The following is a 15,523-nucleotide window of genomic DNA, read 5'->3' on the forward strand; positions in this document are numbered from 1 at the left end:
ATGGATTTTTCAAAAAACATGCTATTTTTAAGCTCACAGCCCCAAGAAAACAGCATTGATGCTCAAACCAGAAGAAGACAAGGAGGTAAGTGGGGTGGTTTGGTGCCTACCCGTAAGGTGTAGTGATCCAGCAGCTCCCGGTCCAGTGGCCGTGCCACAAACACCTCACCGTAGGTGTTGTTGGTGGTACGGATCTCGAAAGCCCTGCCGATGTTCCCCGACGTCAGTGAGAAAGTCACCTGGAAACACCACAGGGAAACAAAAACAGAGGTGATGCTGCGGGGGGGGAAGCAGATAAAGGAGATCCTACAGTAATAAAGCCAGCATCGCCTCGGGAAGTCTCTGAGCATTTTAAAAGGCCCGATGTGTTGGGGTCCACTGGTGTGCTGGCTTATTGCAGCCACTGCAAAGCAAACACCCTTGGGCTGACTCCAGTCTCATCCACGGCCCTCCTACGGTGCTAGCAGGTTTTGGTATTAAGGGTGAGGGGACCTCGTTAACGCCTGCCTGCACAGGAAAGAAAATTAACGACTGTCAGAGAGCTTCCTGCACAGCCTGCCAAGGGCTTCGCTGCCGTTCCCCGAGGTGGGAGAGCCCACAGCTGTTTTTCACATTGCCAGGCTCCTTTTGACACGTGTCCCCTTTGGCCCAGGCAGCCCAAGGACAATGTTTTTCCTCTCCTGCTGCAGGGCTCGAGCGGCGAGCGCCGGTACCCGCTACACAAACTCCCCCCAAAACCGCTGGCATCAACGATCCCAATCATCTGTCGGGGATGCAGAGGAAGGGAAGGCGGGGGGAAGATGCCGACGGAGGTGTTTTGGCATCAGCGAAGCGCTCAATGCTCCCACGGCCTCACGGGCAGCCCCAAAGCTGCTGTGCCAGCTTCCTTTACCTGCCCATTGCTGCCTGCGTCCGGGTCGCGGGCCAGGACCACAGCCACCCGCTTGCCGACGGCACTGTCCTCCGCCACGCTGACGGAGGAGTCGGAGGTGATGTCGAACTGGGGGCTGTTGTCGTTCTCGTCCAGGACTGTGATGGTCACCTGCGGGCACGGCACGGGGCTCGGGGAGGGCACGGGCAGGGGCTGCCTCCCCCCTCACCCCGCCACACGCTGCACCCACCCGAGGTGCTAAGAACATGAGTGGTGTCCATCCCAGGTGCGAATGGGAGCAAGAATTTGAGCCCAGGAGCTGAAGCTACATCCCTGTCTGTGGAGGAGGAGCAGGAGGAGGAGGGGGGATGCTTAGAGGCCGGAGTAAGAGCGCAAGGTGGGGCTGCAGCTCTTGAGTAGTGGATTTTTCTATAGAGCATCCTCTGTTTCTTTTATCCTCCAAATATCTGGGTCTGGAGCAACTCAGGCTGCTGCAGGGTGACCCTTTCCTGCTAAGTTTTTCACAAGCAGTGATTTCATCCATGCTCCCAGCACCAGCGGCTGGGCAGGTTTTGCTTTGAAACTAAAGGGACAAAAAGAAGTTGGAGCTGCCTTTATTTAACTGAACCAGGGCAAGCTGGGCATGGAGAAGACCTCGGCTCCCTCCTGGGAAAAGGCACATGGGCGAGTGATAGATCAGGCAGGAGATGCTCGGAGGGGCACACCACTGCAGGGGACCGGGCTACCTTGGCCGCAATTAGCCAGAGGAAATGCTCTCATTGCGTTTGTAATCAAAGAGCGACACAGAAAAGAAGAAAGGAAGAGCCTTTCTGTTCCCGGGGCTCTATTTATGGGTGCCCCAAGCCCTCAGGTGCGGCCGGGCTGAATGCGGCAACATCCCGGAGGAAGCTGGGGAGCGAGCTGTGCGCCTCGGGGAAATTGGGTTATTGTTGCCGATGGGTTAAAAACAGGGAGGCAGGAGCAGGGAGAGCCCATTCAGGAGTCGGCAGCTGCTCTCCCAAGTGTTGGATCCAGGCGTTGGGATTCCTGCTCGCCAGCAGCAGGGTGGCTCACGGGCGCTGCACCACGTCCCAGGCTTGTCACAGGGGCTGGTGCTGGTGGGACGGGGCTGGAGACCTCCGTCCCGGTCCCTCCCTGCAGCTCAGTGCGGAATTCAGGACGGATCCTGACCCCCAGGATGATGCCAGCATGACGGACATGCTTACCTTCTGTTGGAGGAGAGCGGAAGGGGAAACAGAGAAAACAAAGAACCAAGATTTAGTGGGGGGTGAGGAGGTGCAGGCACATGCAAGGGGCAGCGGGCCAGCTGTAGCAGTGTTGGGAGCCACGGGTAACCCCCTGTGGTGACTCAGAGGTTTCTCTGTTGATGCATCCTTTTGTTTTTTCTAGATAAGCTTGGCGGATTTGCTCCCTCGCCCTGGGAGAGGCTCAGAAAGAGCGTGGCGGAGAGCAGGGCCATCCATGTCCCCATGGGGACCAGCAGGGCTGGCAGCCTCACCGCCTTTGCCGTCCAGCATCCTTTTCAGAGGCGACAGATGCACCAAGACATGACAGTGCTGGAAACGCAGACCGCTGCCCATCGCTGCGGGCCAGCCCCGGCTTTCAAATCCACTCCCTGCCCCCGGCGAGGTCCCACACCTCCAGCTGGCCCAAAGCAGCAGAGTTTGGGTAGTGTCAGCTGAGCCCCCCCTGCCTGCGGCACGGAGACTGGGCTCGCCCTGCGCCCGGCGTGCCTCCCACCCCAGCAGAGAAATGCAAATCACCCCCCTGCTCGGCTGCCTTTGAAACTGCCAAATATAACCCTCCCAAACATAAACCACCGTGAAGTATTTCAAGGCCCTCAAAACTGTTTTATCTTGGCAAGCGATCTGCGAACTCTACAGTTTGGGGGTGGGTTGGTGTTTTACGTTCTGAGGAATCCCACCCTACGACATGCAGGTCCCCCAAATCAGGGTTTCCCCCAAATCAGGGTTTCCAGAGTAGAGGGAACAACTAGGACATGCTGTCCCATGCCAGAGGAAGAGGGACATGACCTGAGGTCAGCTCTGCCCGTGCAAAGGATGGTGGGGAAGTGGGTAGAAGCTACTCACCACCGTGGAGTCGATCTTTGGTCCTCCATCATCGGCCACCACTGTCAAGGTATAGAAATCCCCTTTCTCTCGATCCACCTGGCCTTTGACTGTTATCACACCCTGCCAAGGATGAACAGCAGCCATGTTGGCCACCAACACTTGGGTGGACAAGCAAGCCAGGAAGGACCACACTGTGGCTACTTACAGTGATCCCGTTGATCTTAAAGAGGGAGAGGGCCTGGGCATTGGTGTTGGGGTCAAACTTGTAGGTGATCTGGTTGAGGTTGTCGATGGAGCGGGCCTGGACCCGGAGCACCTCAGAGCCCAAGGGGATGTTCTCCATGATCACGGCCTCGTAGCTGCTATTGGAGAATTGCACGGCCTCGTCCAGCTCATTCAGCAGGCTGACATAGACACTGCAGAAGCCCTGGTTGTTGGGAGGTGCCTGGTCCGTGGCAGAGACGTTCATCAGGTAGCTGGTTTTGGTCTCGTAGTCCAAGTAATCTATCGTCGTGATGAGGCCTGTGCTTTCATCAATCTCAAACTTCCCTTCGGCGCCTGACAGGATTTTGTAGTTCACCAGTCCGCCGTTCCCTGGGGCAGGAGCAGCAACCATGGTGATGGTTGGACCAAGCATCCTGAAGAGGCAGGCACCACCACCGCTGACCCCAATCATGGAACAGAGCCCGTCCAATGTGGGGATTTCAGCCCAGCCAAGCAAGGATGTGTGAAATGGCTGTTATCACCACTTTCCCTCAAAACTGGGTGTTTTGGTGAGCTCGCCCTCAGCTTCCTACCTGTGTCTCGGTCGGTGGCCCGGACCACCGCCACCGAAGTCCCTATCCCCGCCGTCTCCCGCAGCCCCAGGCGGTTGTACTGCCGCTGGGTGAACACCGGCACCTCATCATTGACGTCTTCCACGTAGACGATCACCTGCGAAACCCCCCGGAGAAACCATGGGTGAGCTGGGCAGGCTCGTGAGCCCTCACCAGCGGCTTACACTTGTGAGGGGAAATTCATTGCTCATGGCACAGGAGAAACGTTATCTCTATTACAAACGCCATGTGATGGAGGGTGAACGCACACAGTTTAACATCACAGATTTAAACAAGCCCCATGGTCAGAGTGACTCGGTCCTTCCCTGGCCAGAGGTGGTTACACTCTGTATATCAATTCCTCCGTGCTTTGGGATGCCCTGCTGGAAGCCTTGCAGTAGAGACCCCGCAACATAGAAACGCCGACGACTCGGTGGGAAATTTTGCTCCAAGTTCAGCGGGTCGAGCTGCTGTTTCCCTAGGGAACATCATTCCTCCTCCTGTTTTTTTGCTTGCTGCGGGCACATCACGCTGGGCCAGAGCCCACCCCCACCAGGGGGTCTAAACATAGATGCAACCAGCGGGCTGGGTCTGTGGGAACTGTGGGGAGCTGGTGTGTTGCTGCTAAAGATGGTTGCCACGTGGTCCCGGCTTATTTAAACAGATCCTGGCCAGGAGACATGGTTTCCAACAGCCTGAGGCTCAGCTCTTCCTCCCGGCGGCAGAGCCACATCTGACTGGGAGAGTGGGACTCCCTCCATCAGCGACTGCCACATCACTTACCAGCCTCATCGCACCGAAACGTCACAGGAAAAAAGAAAAAAAGAAAAAAAAATCCCCAAAAATAAACCAAAACCCAACAAGCTCTTTTCCACCCACGGTCAGCCCCCAGAGATTTCCGTCAGCGTTTCCATGCCAGATCGCTCAAACTTCCTGCACGCCTGCGAGGGCTGGAAATGACTGCCCTCTGATGGAGCATCCCGAATATTTCACATGAACTCCTCCGCCGCCCCCCTGGCCCTGCTGCCCACTCCTTGGCGGCCGCGGGGCCCTTACCCGCACCGAGCTCCTCATAGGTCCCTGCTCCGTGTTGTAGGCCTCCACCTCCAGGACGTGAGAGGAGTTTTGCTCCCTGTCCAGGTGCCGCACGCCGCGCATCACCAGCCCGCTGCTGGGATTGATGCGGAAGTGGTTGTGCTCGTTTCCTGGAAAAGCGAGATGGATGCTGCCCATCGCCGCTGCGTCAGTCCTGGTGACACGCCGAGCCCTCCCCAGGGAGCAGATTGTTGAGCAAAACCCAGGCCCCCATCACCTTCAGCTCTGTCAGGCTCAGCTCAGCAGGGTTTGGCCCTCATCAAGCCAGGACCTACGGCATCTAGGTGTCCATGCACGACAAATCACCCCCTGGCAATTAACACTAATGCTGAAGTTTTGCCCAGGGGTGGGGGAAACATTTCTGTGGGCTGCAAAGCGCAGAAGGATGGAGGGTGCAATGAGGTTGTGTGTGCGGCTGGCCAGAGGTGCAAACGCACTGATGCACAAAGGGGCACCCGGACTTACCCTTGACAATCCTGTACCACACTCTGCCGTTTATGCCTTCATCCGCATCTGTGGCTTTCACCTTCGTGAGAAAAAGAAAAGCAGTGAAGGTGAAGAACAGAGATTTCCAGTCCATGACAAGTCATAGAATCAAAGAATGGTTAGAGTTGGAAGGGACCTTAAAGCCCACCCAGTGCCACCCCCTGCCCTGGGCAGGGACACCTCCCACCAGACCAGGCTGCTCCAAGCCCCGACCAACCTGGCCTTGAACCCCTCCAGGGATGGGGCAGCCACAGCTTCTCTGGGCAACCTGGGCCAGGGGCTCACCACCCGTACGGCAAACAATTTCTTCCTCAGATCTCATCTAAATCTCCCCTCTTCCAGTTTGAAGGCATTACCCCTCGTCCTATCACTCCACTCCCTCATAAAGAGTCCCTCCCCATCTCTCCTGTAGGCCCCCTTTAGGGACTGGAAGGCTGCTATAAGGTGTCCCCCTCCCACCCTGCCTGAGGCTGCACATCCTGCTGCTCCTGAGCCAGGGAGCTTACCAACTGCTAAGCAAAACAATTCACCCTCCCCTCATCACCCGACAGCAGGGACAATGGGCTGGGGAGCCTTCGGCTGTCAGATGGGCTCGGGGTGGGACCTGAGCCTGAGGAACCATGCCATGAAACCACTGATGGAGGTCCTGCCCTGCACGCCAATGCTTGCCCCACTGGAGATGCCACTGGGGATGGAGCCTCCCTGCCCACAAAGCTGGTCTGGGATGGGCAGGGAGAGCTGCTCCCATGGCTGGTGGGCACCCAGCCCATGGCATCGGGGTGTATCATGTGCCATGTTAAAGGAATGGCCCCTCTCAGCCAGCACACCCACCTGGGTCTACTGGCTCTGAGAGCTGCTTGCCATTGCCAAGCCACCCAAGCAGCAGCATAAGCAAAAATCCCTGAAGGAAACACGAAAGCAACCATACTGGTGGTCCGGACACTGGTCTGAGTCCTCGCAAGACCCCTAGCAGTGGGTGGGAGCACCCCTCAGCTGTGACACACCGCACGGTCCATGCAGGTACCGAACAAGCCATCTGCCCCGGGAAGCCTCTGGTGTCCCCTCTCTGTCTGACTCTGCACGGGTCCCCTCTGGTGTCGCTGAACAACACTGCAGGGCTTTCCCCACAAAACCCAGCCAGCCGCCAGCCAGCCCCGGCAGCTGGGAAGCGGGACATGGCAAGGGACAGCAGGACGTGGGCTTTTCCTCATGGCTGGCATGGAGCCGCTGCGTCTCCCCTCTGCAGAAACCACTTCCCACAAAGCATCCGAACCACAACCACAGCAGCTTGCGAATCACCGGGATGAGGACGTGGGGGATGCCTTAGCCTTTATTCTACGGCTGTTCCCCCCAGCAAGGCATCTTCTGCCACATCTTCTGCCTGTAAATGTTACCCAGGGCTTTCCTTTCCCAGGCAGGTGGGGGTTTGGGCCCAGACCTGCATGGAAAAGAAGAGGGTTTGCTGCAAAGGTGGCAGCAGGAACAGTGAGGCCATTTACAGGGGCTCAGCTGTAAAGCCCCGGGCTGGCTTTCACCCGCAGCCCCCCACGGCACTGCAGGAGTCAGTGATGCTCTTCCAGAAAGCAGTTCTGAGATGCCTTAAACAGCCCTTGTTGCCTTTCACTACCAAATCATCCCATGTCAGCAGAAATCTTTGAAGATGCCAACCCGGCGCTTGCAAACTATCTGGATTTCCCGCTGTGTGCCATGCACCCTGTTTTCCTCTGTCCCAGACTGGCTCACGTCTCGCTTGTGGCTGGAGATAACCCCATGTTTCAGCATGGACCCAGCACCTCCCTTTCGCAGCAGAGAGCTCTCCCTCCCACACCAGTTTTTTCCATCCTCGGGGCTCCCTGAAGCTGCTTCTGGGCAGGAGCGGGGCTGTCTCCTCTCCCATGTGATGGATGGACCTGGCGGGCGAGCAACGCCCGGGCAGACCGGCTGCCTTGGCACAGCGAGACCAGCCAGCCACACACATGGCTCCCCCCTGGGAAAAGCCATCCCGTCAGCCAAAACACCACGCCGATAGGATCAAAGCCTAAGGGATGGGAGACAAACCTTTGCAGCCCTTCCCAGCCCTCCTGTGCCCAGGAAAAAGCATTCCAAGGGCAGCAAACGGGAAGGTTTTCAACACGACGAGCACTGGGTGGGAGCAGCAAATTGCAACCCCTTAGCCGCCCTTTTCCCAGCTCCCCCAAGCATTTGCTGCAGGCAGGTCCGGCACGTAAACCAGGTGGAACGGGTCAGCCCAGGTATTTGGGTTTTAATAGAAAAAAAAAAACAACAAAATGGCACAGCCTGCTGCTGGGAAGAAGCTCGGCCACTGCTGGTTTGACCCACTGGGGTCCTGGAGGAGACGTGGTACTTTGACAGACTGTCCCAAACCTGGGAAAAATGATTAAATTTCAGTGCAAAGGGTGGGAGAAAAGCTCTTTGTGCTGCAGGTACAAAGCTCCTTGTGCAGCCAAGTGCCGGGCTGCTTTGTCCCCCTGCTAGAGAGAGCGGGCAGCCGGCAGAGCTAGCTTTTGGCAGGCCACCTTTCAAACACCCCCGCCTCCTGCACAGGGGTCAGGAAAGGAGGAGGGGAATCAAAGGATGGGGAAAGAAAGCAGGCGGCTTAGTGTGGAGTTGCTGGGAAAAGGGGGAGCAGGCGTGCGGAGGGCAACCCACCGCCCCCTCCCCGGCACGGGGGGCTCAGCCCACGACTGTACCATTCAGCCTTCCCGCAGGGGCAAAGCCTGGGGAAACACGTCCCGGGGGGCTCGACCCCTCGTCCCAGCGGGGACACAGCCCCGGGGCACCGCCGTGCTGGCAAAACCCGAGCGGGGGCTCAGGAACCCCCGCGGCTTTGCGCACTGTGGCTGTGCCCAGCCCGGCTGCCATCTCGCTCCCACCCTCCCTCGTCCTCCAAAAGGGAGGAGGGGGCTGGCAGGCAGAGGAGCGGTGGGAGAGGCGGCAAGGCAGGCGTGCGGGAGGCAAAGCCCGGGCTCAGCTGGCCAGTGAGAGGTAGGGAGCCCAAACCCCCATGGCGAACCCACTCACTGGGCCACTTAAACTAACCCCGGGTGGCCAGTGAGGCAGGCCAGGGACGTGCCGCTGTCCCTGGCCAGAGATCTGCTGCCCTCAGCCCTGCAGCTGCCTGGGGTCGGGGCTGTAAAGAGGGTGGGGAGGGGAGACGTGAAGTTTGGGGTGGGTTTGAAGTCAGGCATCCCTCCTCCCTTCCCCTTGCTTTGTCTGTCCCGGTGGTGGGAGGGGGGGAAAGCCTTGCAGATGCTGCCGGTTATCAGCGAGGGTGATGGGGTACAGCATCACTCACAGCCCTTTGCTTTCGGTACCCAACTACCCGGGTGTTCGGTACCTCCCCAGCATTACCTCCTCCTGCACGCGAGTGGAAAGACTTAGCGCATTGGGAAAAGCTGGGGAGCTCCGGGAAAGCGTCGCTAAGCAAGACAGAGAGGGGAAAGAGAGCTGCTTTTCATTCGAGCTGTGTTACAGGCACAGAAGTGCCTGAAAACAGCCTTTTCTTTGCAGGAATTTGAGAAAAGGGAGGGAGAGCGTATGGAAAAACTCCTGCCAAACTGGGCAGCTGGGCCAGGCCAGGCAGGCAGTTCCCGCTGCTGGGCAGAATAAGCGCTCGCCGTCTTCTTCTCACACTCAAAAATCACGTCGTCTTCCTCTCCGCCTTCCTCGGGAGCATTTTGCTTTCTTGCAGTTCCTCCTCTTCCTCTCTGATCCTCGGCTGCCTGGTGCCCAGTGCTGGTTCCTGAGCACTCATGGGGACGTCTCCTGTTAGAGATGACCAGGCACGGATGACCCTTCTTGGCGGGGGGGGGGGGGGGGGGTTGTCCCTCCATGAGCTTGTTGTCCCTTGGGTGGGACAGCGGTGCTGGGAAGGGGCGATGCCGCAAACAGGGATGCAGGCAGCCACTTGGCTGGGGGGGTACAACATGCTGTGGGCAACTGGTCCGTGGCCACGCTTTGGGAAAGGCGCTGAGCTCTCAGCCCTTGGGGGGAAAAAACTCATCCGCACATGTGCTGTGGGCACCGGGAATGTGGCTCTTACCAAGCCCTGACCTTTCTCTTGATAACACCCCAATTTTGGCAGCTTTTTGCTGAAATTCTGCTGAAACCGCTGCAGCTCTGTCTCAGGCAGGTGGTGGGGGGGATCCCCTTTGTCCACATCAATAATTGGTCCTAAAAGAGGTCACCGCTCACACGCACTCTGCAAAGATTTCCCAGATTTTTAGTGGCTCCATTTCTGGAAGGCTTTAGAGATCAGGTGAGGGGCAGCCCGGACTGTCCCTGAATCACAGCTCTGCCGAGCTGTGCCTGAGGAGAGGATGGATGGGAAGCAAGAAGAGAAGATGGCATGGCTGGAAAAGCCTGGGAAAACATCACTGTGATCCCTCCTGGTGGGTTTCTAGGGGAAAACTCGAAGCAAGCTGGCTTTGAAATAAAAACCCTACAGCCACCAGCAGCAGACCAAAAAACAACCTGAAGGAATTGCCTGCGCCTCCTGGTGTGCTCTAAACGAACAATATAAGGTCACCAAGCCAAGCCACGTGTGGTTGGTAAATGCCAGAATTAAGGTAGCCACGGTGACCTTGATTCAGGCCACCTTTTGGTGCCCGCCATAAGCAGGAGCCTTCCCTGCTGGTTTCCATGACCTCAGCAGCCTGTCCATGGAGCAGGGGCGCCCTCGGGACGTCTGCTTGGGATGAAGGCAAATGGAAACATCACTCCGGAGGAAAGGAAGGGACGAAAGCCCCCTCCCCTGAGCCTCCTTGCAATACGCACGGGGATTCACCCGAGCTAAGGCGTTCTCAGACGTTGATCCATTCATTTTTGCATTTCCCATTTTCTGAGCGCAGACCTGGCTCTGACTCATGGAAGCGGCCACGTATCCCCAGAGCCCCCGAGCTCTGACCAGGCCAATACCACCCTTGCCCTGAGGTCACCAGCATCACAGCTTCGAACGCCCAAGCTCAGGCCACGCAAAGTGTTCCAGAAATAAATCACACCTCCCCAGTGCCTCAAACCCGGCACCCAACTCTAGTGGAAACCTATGAACTTATTCCCTCTGTATCTCAGCTCATTGCCTGCAAGGGGAGCAGCACGGATCCTGCAGGAGCACCGTGGGGACCAGGCAGGGTCCTGGAAAACCGGAGCTGGGAGCTCCCCTGTGTAAGTGTGCACCCAGAAGGTACGGCGGGGGCACAGACAACCGGAGTCCAAGGACTCCTCCACCTCCGCGCACTCGGCCTTGCAGCTCTCACAGCGTTTGCTCGAGGTTGCTTCCTCCTGCATGATTTGGACGGTGAGCGATGCTCGGTCTCCTCTGACGCAACCTCTCGCTTTCCACCAGGCTCATCTCTGCGGGGTGTCTCATAGTTTCCAATTAGTGATTAGCGACATGTCGCTGGTGTCTGCTCTCCCCTTTTTTGAACATTTTACCAGTGACTGTCTGGCTGCTGCCTACACAAACCTGCGTGGCTTCGGGGTGGTGGCTGCAAGAGCAGACCCAGAGACCCTGGCAGTCCCTGCAGCCCTGCCTTTCTCCCCTTAATCTCTTAATTTTAAATTGGCTCAATCCAAATCTGTACTTTCTAGGACCCCAGACCAGTCTCACAGCTCTCCATCACTCTCCTACTCCCACATCTCTATAGGAGAGTCAGCGTAATGAAGCTTTACCTCCAGTGTACAGGCTAGAGCACAGAGGGTTGGCATGGCAATATTTCCCCAACTCTCATCTCCAAACTGGGATGATGCTGGCCTCCAGCACAGCCGGTCCAGGGCCAAGAACAGGCAGAGGAGGGTGCACAGAAGCAAAATAATGGGTGCAAACTGCTCTGGGGATGTGAATTGGGGGACCTGACCCGGTGGGGAAAGGAGAGGACAGTCGCCAACAGGTGTTCGGAAAGAGCTCTTGCTGATGAGGCTTTGGGAAGCTGCTTTGCATCAACTGTTTGCAGGTCTGGCCGAGAAACCCGCAGCATGTCTGAACCTGAAACCAGGTCAGCAAAACACCTAACCCAGGAGGCACAAGCAGGGTGAAGGCATTAGACTTCGCCCCTGAAAAAAAAAAAAAAAAAAAAAAAAAACAAACCCAAAAGAAAAAAGGTAATGCTGGTGCAATACTGCACCTTGGTGGGGGCTTGTCTGGGCGCAGGTTCAACCAACTACCCGTTGGGAATAATCAAAAAACCCCAAATGATAGTCGATCTAACAAAACCACATTTCTGGGGAATAGAGAACGACCAAACCCCAGCAGCTTGGGAGAAGATTTTGGGCCTTTTCTAGTGTACGGTTATTTGTCGCTCCCAGAAAAGCTTCACGCAACATGTGTGTGTGTTCCCTAGAAGGTGTCATCGCCGGGGCCGTGGTACCGTGTGTACGTGGTACTACCTGTGCTAGAATTCTTTGCCAGATGGTTTTGCACTTCAGTTCAGGGCAGTACTTGGCAGATATAAATCCCACCTCTGTCCTTTGCCTCCTACCAAAGGGGCAGACACAGACTCCTGTCACCCCGTGTCACAGAAAACATGGCCGGGGTGACCTTGGACATCAAATCAAGCCAAAAAAACCCATCAGGTTGGCTCTCTGTCCAACTTCTGGGTGGTAATCATCCATGTTGCTTCTCTCTGTCACCTTGTGCCCTGCAGGGAAGATGAGCACAGAGGATGCTGGCAATGGGACCTCTCCCACCCCACCATCTCTCCTTGGGCTTCTGGTTTCATCCACCGAGCTGGTCCTACCCACTACTGCATTCCCCGAGAAGGCAGATCCCCTGCCCATCATCGTGGCGCTCGTCTGCATCTTCCTCCTCCTGGCAACCTTCCTCATCTTTGTCACCCTCTGCAAGCCATCGGCGCTGGCCCAGGCCCACTCCGGACCCCGTGAGTGCATGCCCCATCACCCGGCGGATGCCAGCGAGCCCCAGCTGAGGCTCTGGAAGCGGTTGGGCTCCCTGCGATGCTCCATCAACACCTTCAGGAGGAGTCGGCCGGTGTCCCAAACCCAGCTCGCCTGCCCTAGGAGCTCCCCCGCCAGTCAGGACTGGCACGTCATGGAGTCCACCAAAATGTGATCCTGCTCTGCAGGAAGTAGCTCATCCCGCATCGCGATTCTTTCCCAAGCTTTTGGTTCAGGCTCTGTTCCCTTCTCAAGCAGCCCCTGGTACCCTGGCCATCCCGGCAGAGCCCCTTTAAGCAGCTCACTTCCAGGCAGTGCCTCAGCGAATTCCAGGAGATTCGCTTATTTCAGGTTTCCAAATGCTTTCCAGGTTACTGTTTCCCAGCAGGAGAGGCGGAGGCATCCAAAGTACACCCACACGCAGCTATCACTAGGCAGCCCAAAAAAACATTGCTGCTTAATTTCTTTAGGAAAATATTGTGCAAGTTGCGCAGCACCTGAACCAGCCAGCCTGGGCGAGAGCAGAGTAACCTGGCTGCCTTGAAAAGAGGTCTCCTGGAGCACACACGCTCCCCAAAAAGCAATCCTCAGCCAAGACTGCCCCCCGAGAAGTGCTCCTGAGCCCCTTGCATGCCGCCCGGTCCCTGTCCCCCACCACCCCATGGCAAAATCCGTGGGATGCTGCGGTTGACGTTTGGAAGGATGCACGCTGCATCTGCCTGCTGGAAACCCTCTACAATAAAAGCAGGTAAACGTGTCTCTAAATGCATTACAGAGGCCTTTTGAGGTTCTCGCAGGCGCTGCCAGCTTGGAAAGGCACTGCACAAAGCTGAGCCACACGTTTCTGCTGCGGAAGGGTCTGACAGCCAGCAGGTAAGCTGACGTGCTTAAAGGAATCAGTAGGAAAAAGAAAACTGGTTTAATTCTTCCAGGTCCGCAAGCTCACACTACGGTCAGCCACCGAGTTCACCCCGCTGGGTGAAGTCTCCGTGCCCGGCGCGGCCCCGTGGTGAGCACCAAACCCCATCTCTCAGGGTTTCTCATGGATTCTGACCCTGGTGAGGTGCAGCTCTGCCTTGGCACATTCTGGGACATTCCTGCTCTCAGGGTGTTCCTGCTCTCGGGACATTCCTGCTCTCCTCCAGCCCTGGGCTGCCTGGCTTTCAGCGATGGGGATGGGGAAACCTTCAAGAACTCTCTTGTTGCCACAGGGACATGGGGATGTGTTTGAAGAGGGAGACGTTCAGTACAAATGGTTCACACTAAAGGTGTAAATTAAACTAAGCCCAGGTGATCGCCCATTTCCGCGTCCCTCTGATTTTTTTCTGTGGAAAACAAACTTCCCCCAGACATCGCCTCTCCTTTGCCACAGACTGCCACAGGCATCCCCCCCCCACCACTTTTTGCCGCAACAGGTGACAAGGAGCCACAGGGCTGGCACTTGGGGACCTGCCGCCCTGAGCTCGACTCCCTGCAAACCTTTGTTGCAAGAGGCAAAAGGCTTCTTTCTTCTCCCCCGGTGACTCACCCTGCCCAGAGCGCCAGGGACAAAGCTGCCCCTTTCCCTGTGCCGGGAGAGGTATTCAAGGCAGGAGGAGCCTTCCCAGGGCCCTCTGCAAAGAGCCTTTGGTGCCCGCTCCAGAAGAGCCCTGGGTTTGAAGGGATGCTGGAAGCTCTCGGAGGCCGAGTGAATGCCCGCATTCATCCGGCACTCACTGAGCCATTCAGCTCTGCCCACCGCTCCCTCAAAGAGCAACAAAAATGAAAGCGAAGTCCAAACGCTTTTCTCCCTCTGTTTCCCCCCCCCCGCCCCGAGCATCTCTTTGCAGGCACTCTTCTCCCCCCCTCCCTTGAGATCTCCGTGCCCCGTCCCTTCTCCACTGGGAGGAGGGAGGAAGTCAGGACGCAGCCAGGCGAAAAAGCCAACGCAGGGCTTGGGTTTGCTCTGCTCAACCCCTGCGGAAATGGGGTGAATTTCTGATTTTTTCCTTACGCTTTGCTGTCTTCTCCCCGGTGACCACAGCCTGGGTTAGCAAAGGGGTAGGGGAGCTTACAAGCAAGAACACATCTTGCCCTGGCCTGGGGGAGCAAGACCACTGATGTGGAGAGGAAATGTCCTCCCTGGGCTTCCAGCAGCGGAGAGCCGTGATGCTGGGGCCCAGAGAGCAGGGCATCCCTTCGCCCACCCAGGGGCCCTGAGGGGAGAGAACCACTTGCCTGCACTATGCTGCTGGCGGCCGGGATATCCTCGGGGACGCTGACTTCATAGCTGCTCTGAAGGAAGATGGGTCGGTTGTCGTTGACATCCAGGACGGTCACGTACACAGTGGCAGTCCCGGTGCGCCGGTTCCCCGTGGGGCCGTTGTCTGTACGGGAGAGAAAGGCAAGAGGAGCATCAGTCACCTCCATCTCCTCCTTGCAGAGGTGGTGCTCAGCCTTTCGGCTGCTGAAAATAACGGGACCAAAATTTCTAAACCGAAATCCTGTCTTTTCTGCAGCTTCCAAATCCCACACCGAACCACAGAGGGTTGTTGGGTTTTATTCTGCCTATCCTGAAAGAGAAAGGAAAAGTCAAACTGCCCCCAAGCTCTGCCATGGAGCAACAGAGGGTTTGCAGCTCCATAGGCTTCAGAGGGTGATGTATGCTGGAAGGGACTGCTGGAGGTCAGGGATCTGGGAGATGGAGATGGGCAAGGGTCTGATGAGTTTTCTGTAGGCTCAGCTCAGCTCCCAGCCAAAGAGCACCAGGGCTGGGTGATGTTCAGTAGATAAGGACATGGCAGCCATGAAGGATCACAGAATCACAGAATGATCAGGGTTGGAAGGGACCTCTGGAGATCATCCAGTCCAACCCCCTGCCAGAGCAGGGTCACCTTAGACCAGGTTGCACAGGAACGTGTCCAGGCAGGTTTGGAATGTCTCCAGACACGGAGACTCCACCACCTCTCTGGGCAGCCTGTGCCAGGGGTCTGCCACCCTCACAGGAAAGAAGTTCCTCCTCATGTTTAGGTGGAACTTCCTATGCTCAAGTTTGTGCCCATTACCTCTTGTCCTGTCGCCGGGCACCACTGGAAAGAGCCTGGCCCCATCCTCCTGACACCCACCCTTTAAGTATTTATAAGTGTTGATAAGATCCCCCCTCAGTTGTCTTTTTTCCAGACTGAAGAGACCCAAAATCCCTCAGCCTTTCTTCATAAGAGAGGTATTCCAGTCCCCTACTCATCTTGGTAGCCCTTTGCTGCACCTCTCCA

The 15,523-nt window shown here is 56.9% G+C and overlaps 2 protein-coding genes across 2 annotated transcripts in view; one reads left to right on the forward strand and one right to left on the reverse strand.

Annotated features, from left to right (window-relative positions):
• Positions 1-15,523, reverse strand: part of CDH23 (cadherin related 23) — a 212,293-nt gene that overhangs the window by 36,784 nt on the left and 159,986 nt on the right. Inside the window, exons 27-35 of the mRNA XM_063337560.1 lie at positions 14,490-14,638; positions 5,340-5,400; positions 4,836-4,984; positions 3,762-3,897; positions 3,170-3,558; positions 2,983-3,084; positions 2,098-2,100; positions 893-1,042; positions 111-239 (exon numbers count right to left, since the gene is read on the reverse strand). Of these exons, the coding sequence (XP_063193630.1) occupies positions 111-239; positions 893-1,042; positions 2,098-2,100; positions 2,983-3,084; positions 3,170-3,558; positions 3,762-3,897; positions 4,836-4,984; positions 5,340-5,400; positions 14,490-14,638 (1,268 nt within the window). The remainder of the gene's footprint in view (positions 1-110; positions 240-892; positions 1,043-2,097; positions 2,101-2,982; positions 3,085-3,169; positions 3,559-3,761; positions 3,898-4,835; positions 4,985-5,339; positions 5,401-14,489; positions 14,639-15,523) is intronic.
• Positions 8,309-13,495, forward strand: C6H10orf105 (chromosome 6 C10orf105 homolog). The gene is made up of 2 exons (XM_063339016.1): positions 8,309-8,366; positions 12,023-13,495. Exon 2 carries the CDS (start codon positions 12,028-12,030, stop codon positions 12,445-12,447), a length of 420 nt encoding a protein of 139 aa, XP_063195086.1. The 5' UTR covers positions 8,309-8,366; positions 12,023-12,027; the 3' UTR covers positions 12,448-13,495.

The sequence above is a fragment of the Chroicocephalus ridibundus genome, chromosome 6 (genome assembly GCF_963924245.1).
Source record: "Chroicocephalus ridibundus chromosome 6, bChrRid1.1, whole genome shotgun sequence".
Classification (NCBI taxonomy): domain Eukaryota; kingdom Metazoa; phylum Chordata; class Aves; order Charadriiformes; family Laridae; genus Chroicocephalus; species Chroicocephalus ridibundus.

Bases quoted from the DNA above. Each gene is read 5' to 3' on its own strand.
- C6H10orf105 (XM_063339016.1), top strand. From the start codon at position 12,028: ATGAGCACAGAGGATGCTGGCAATGGGACCTCTCCCACCCCACCATCT.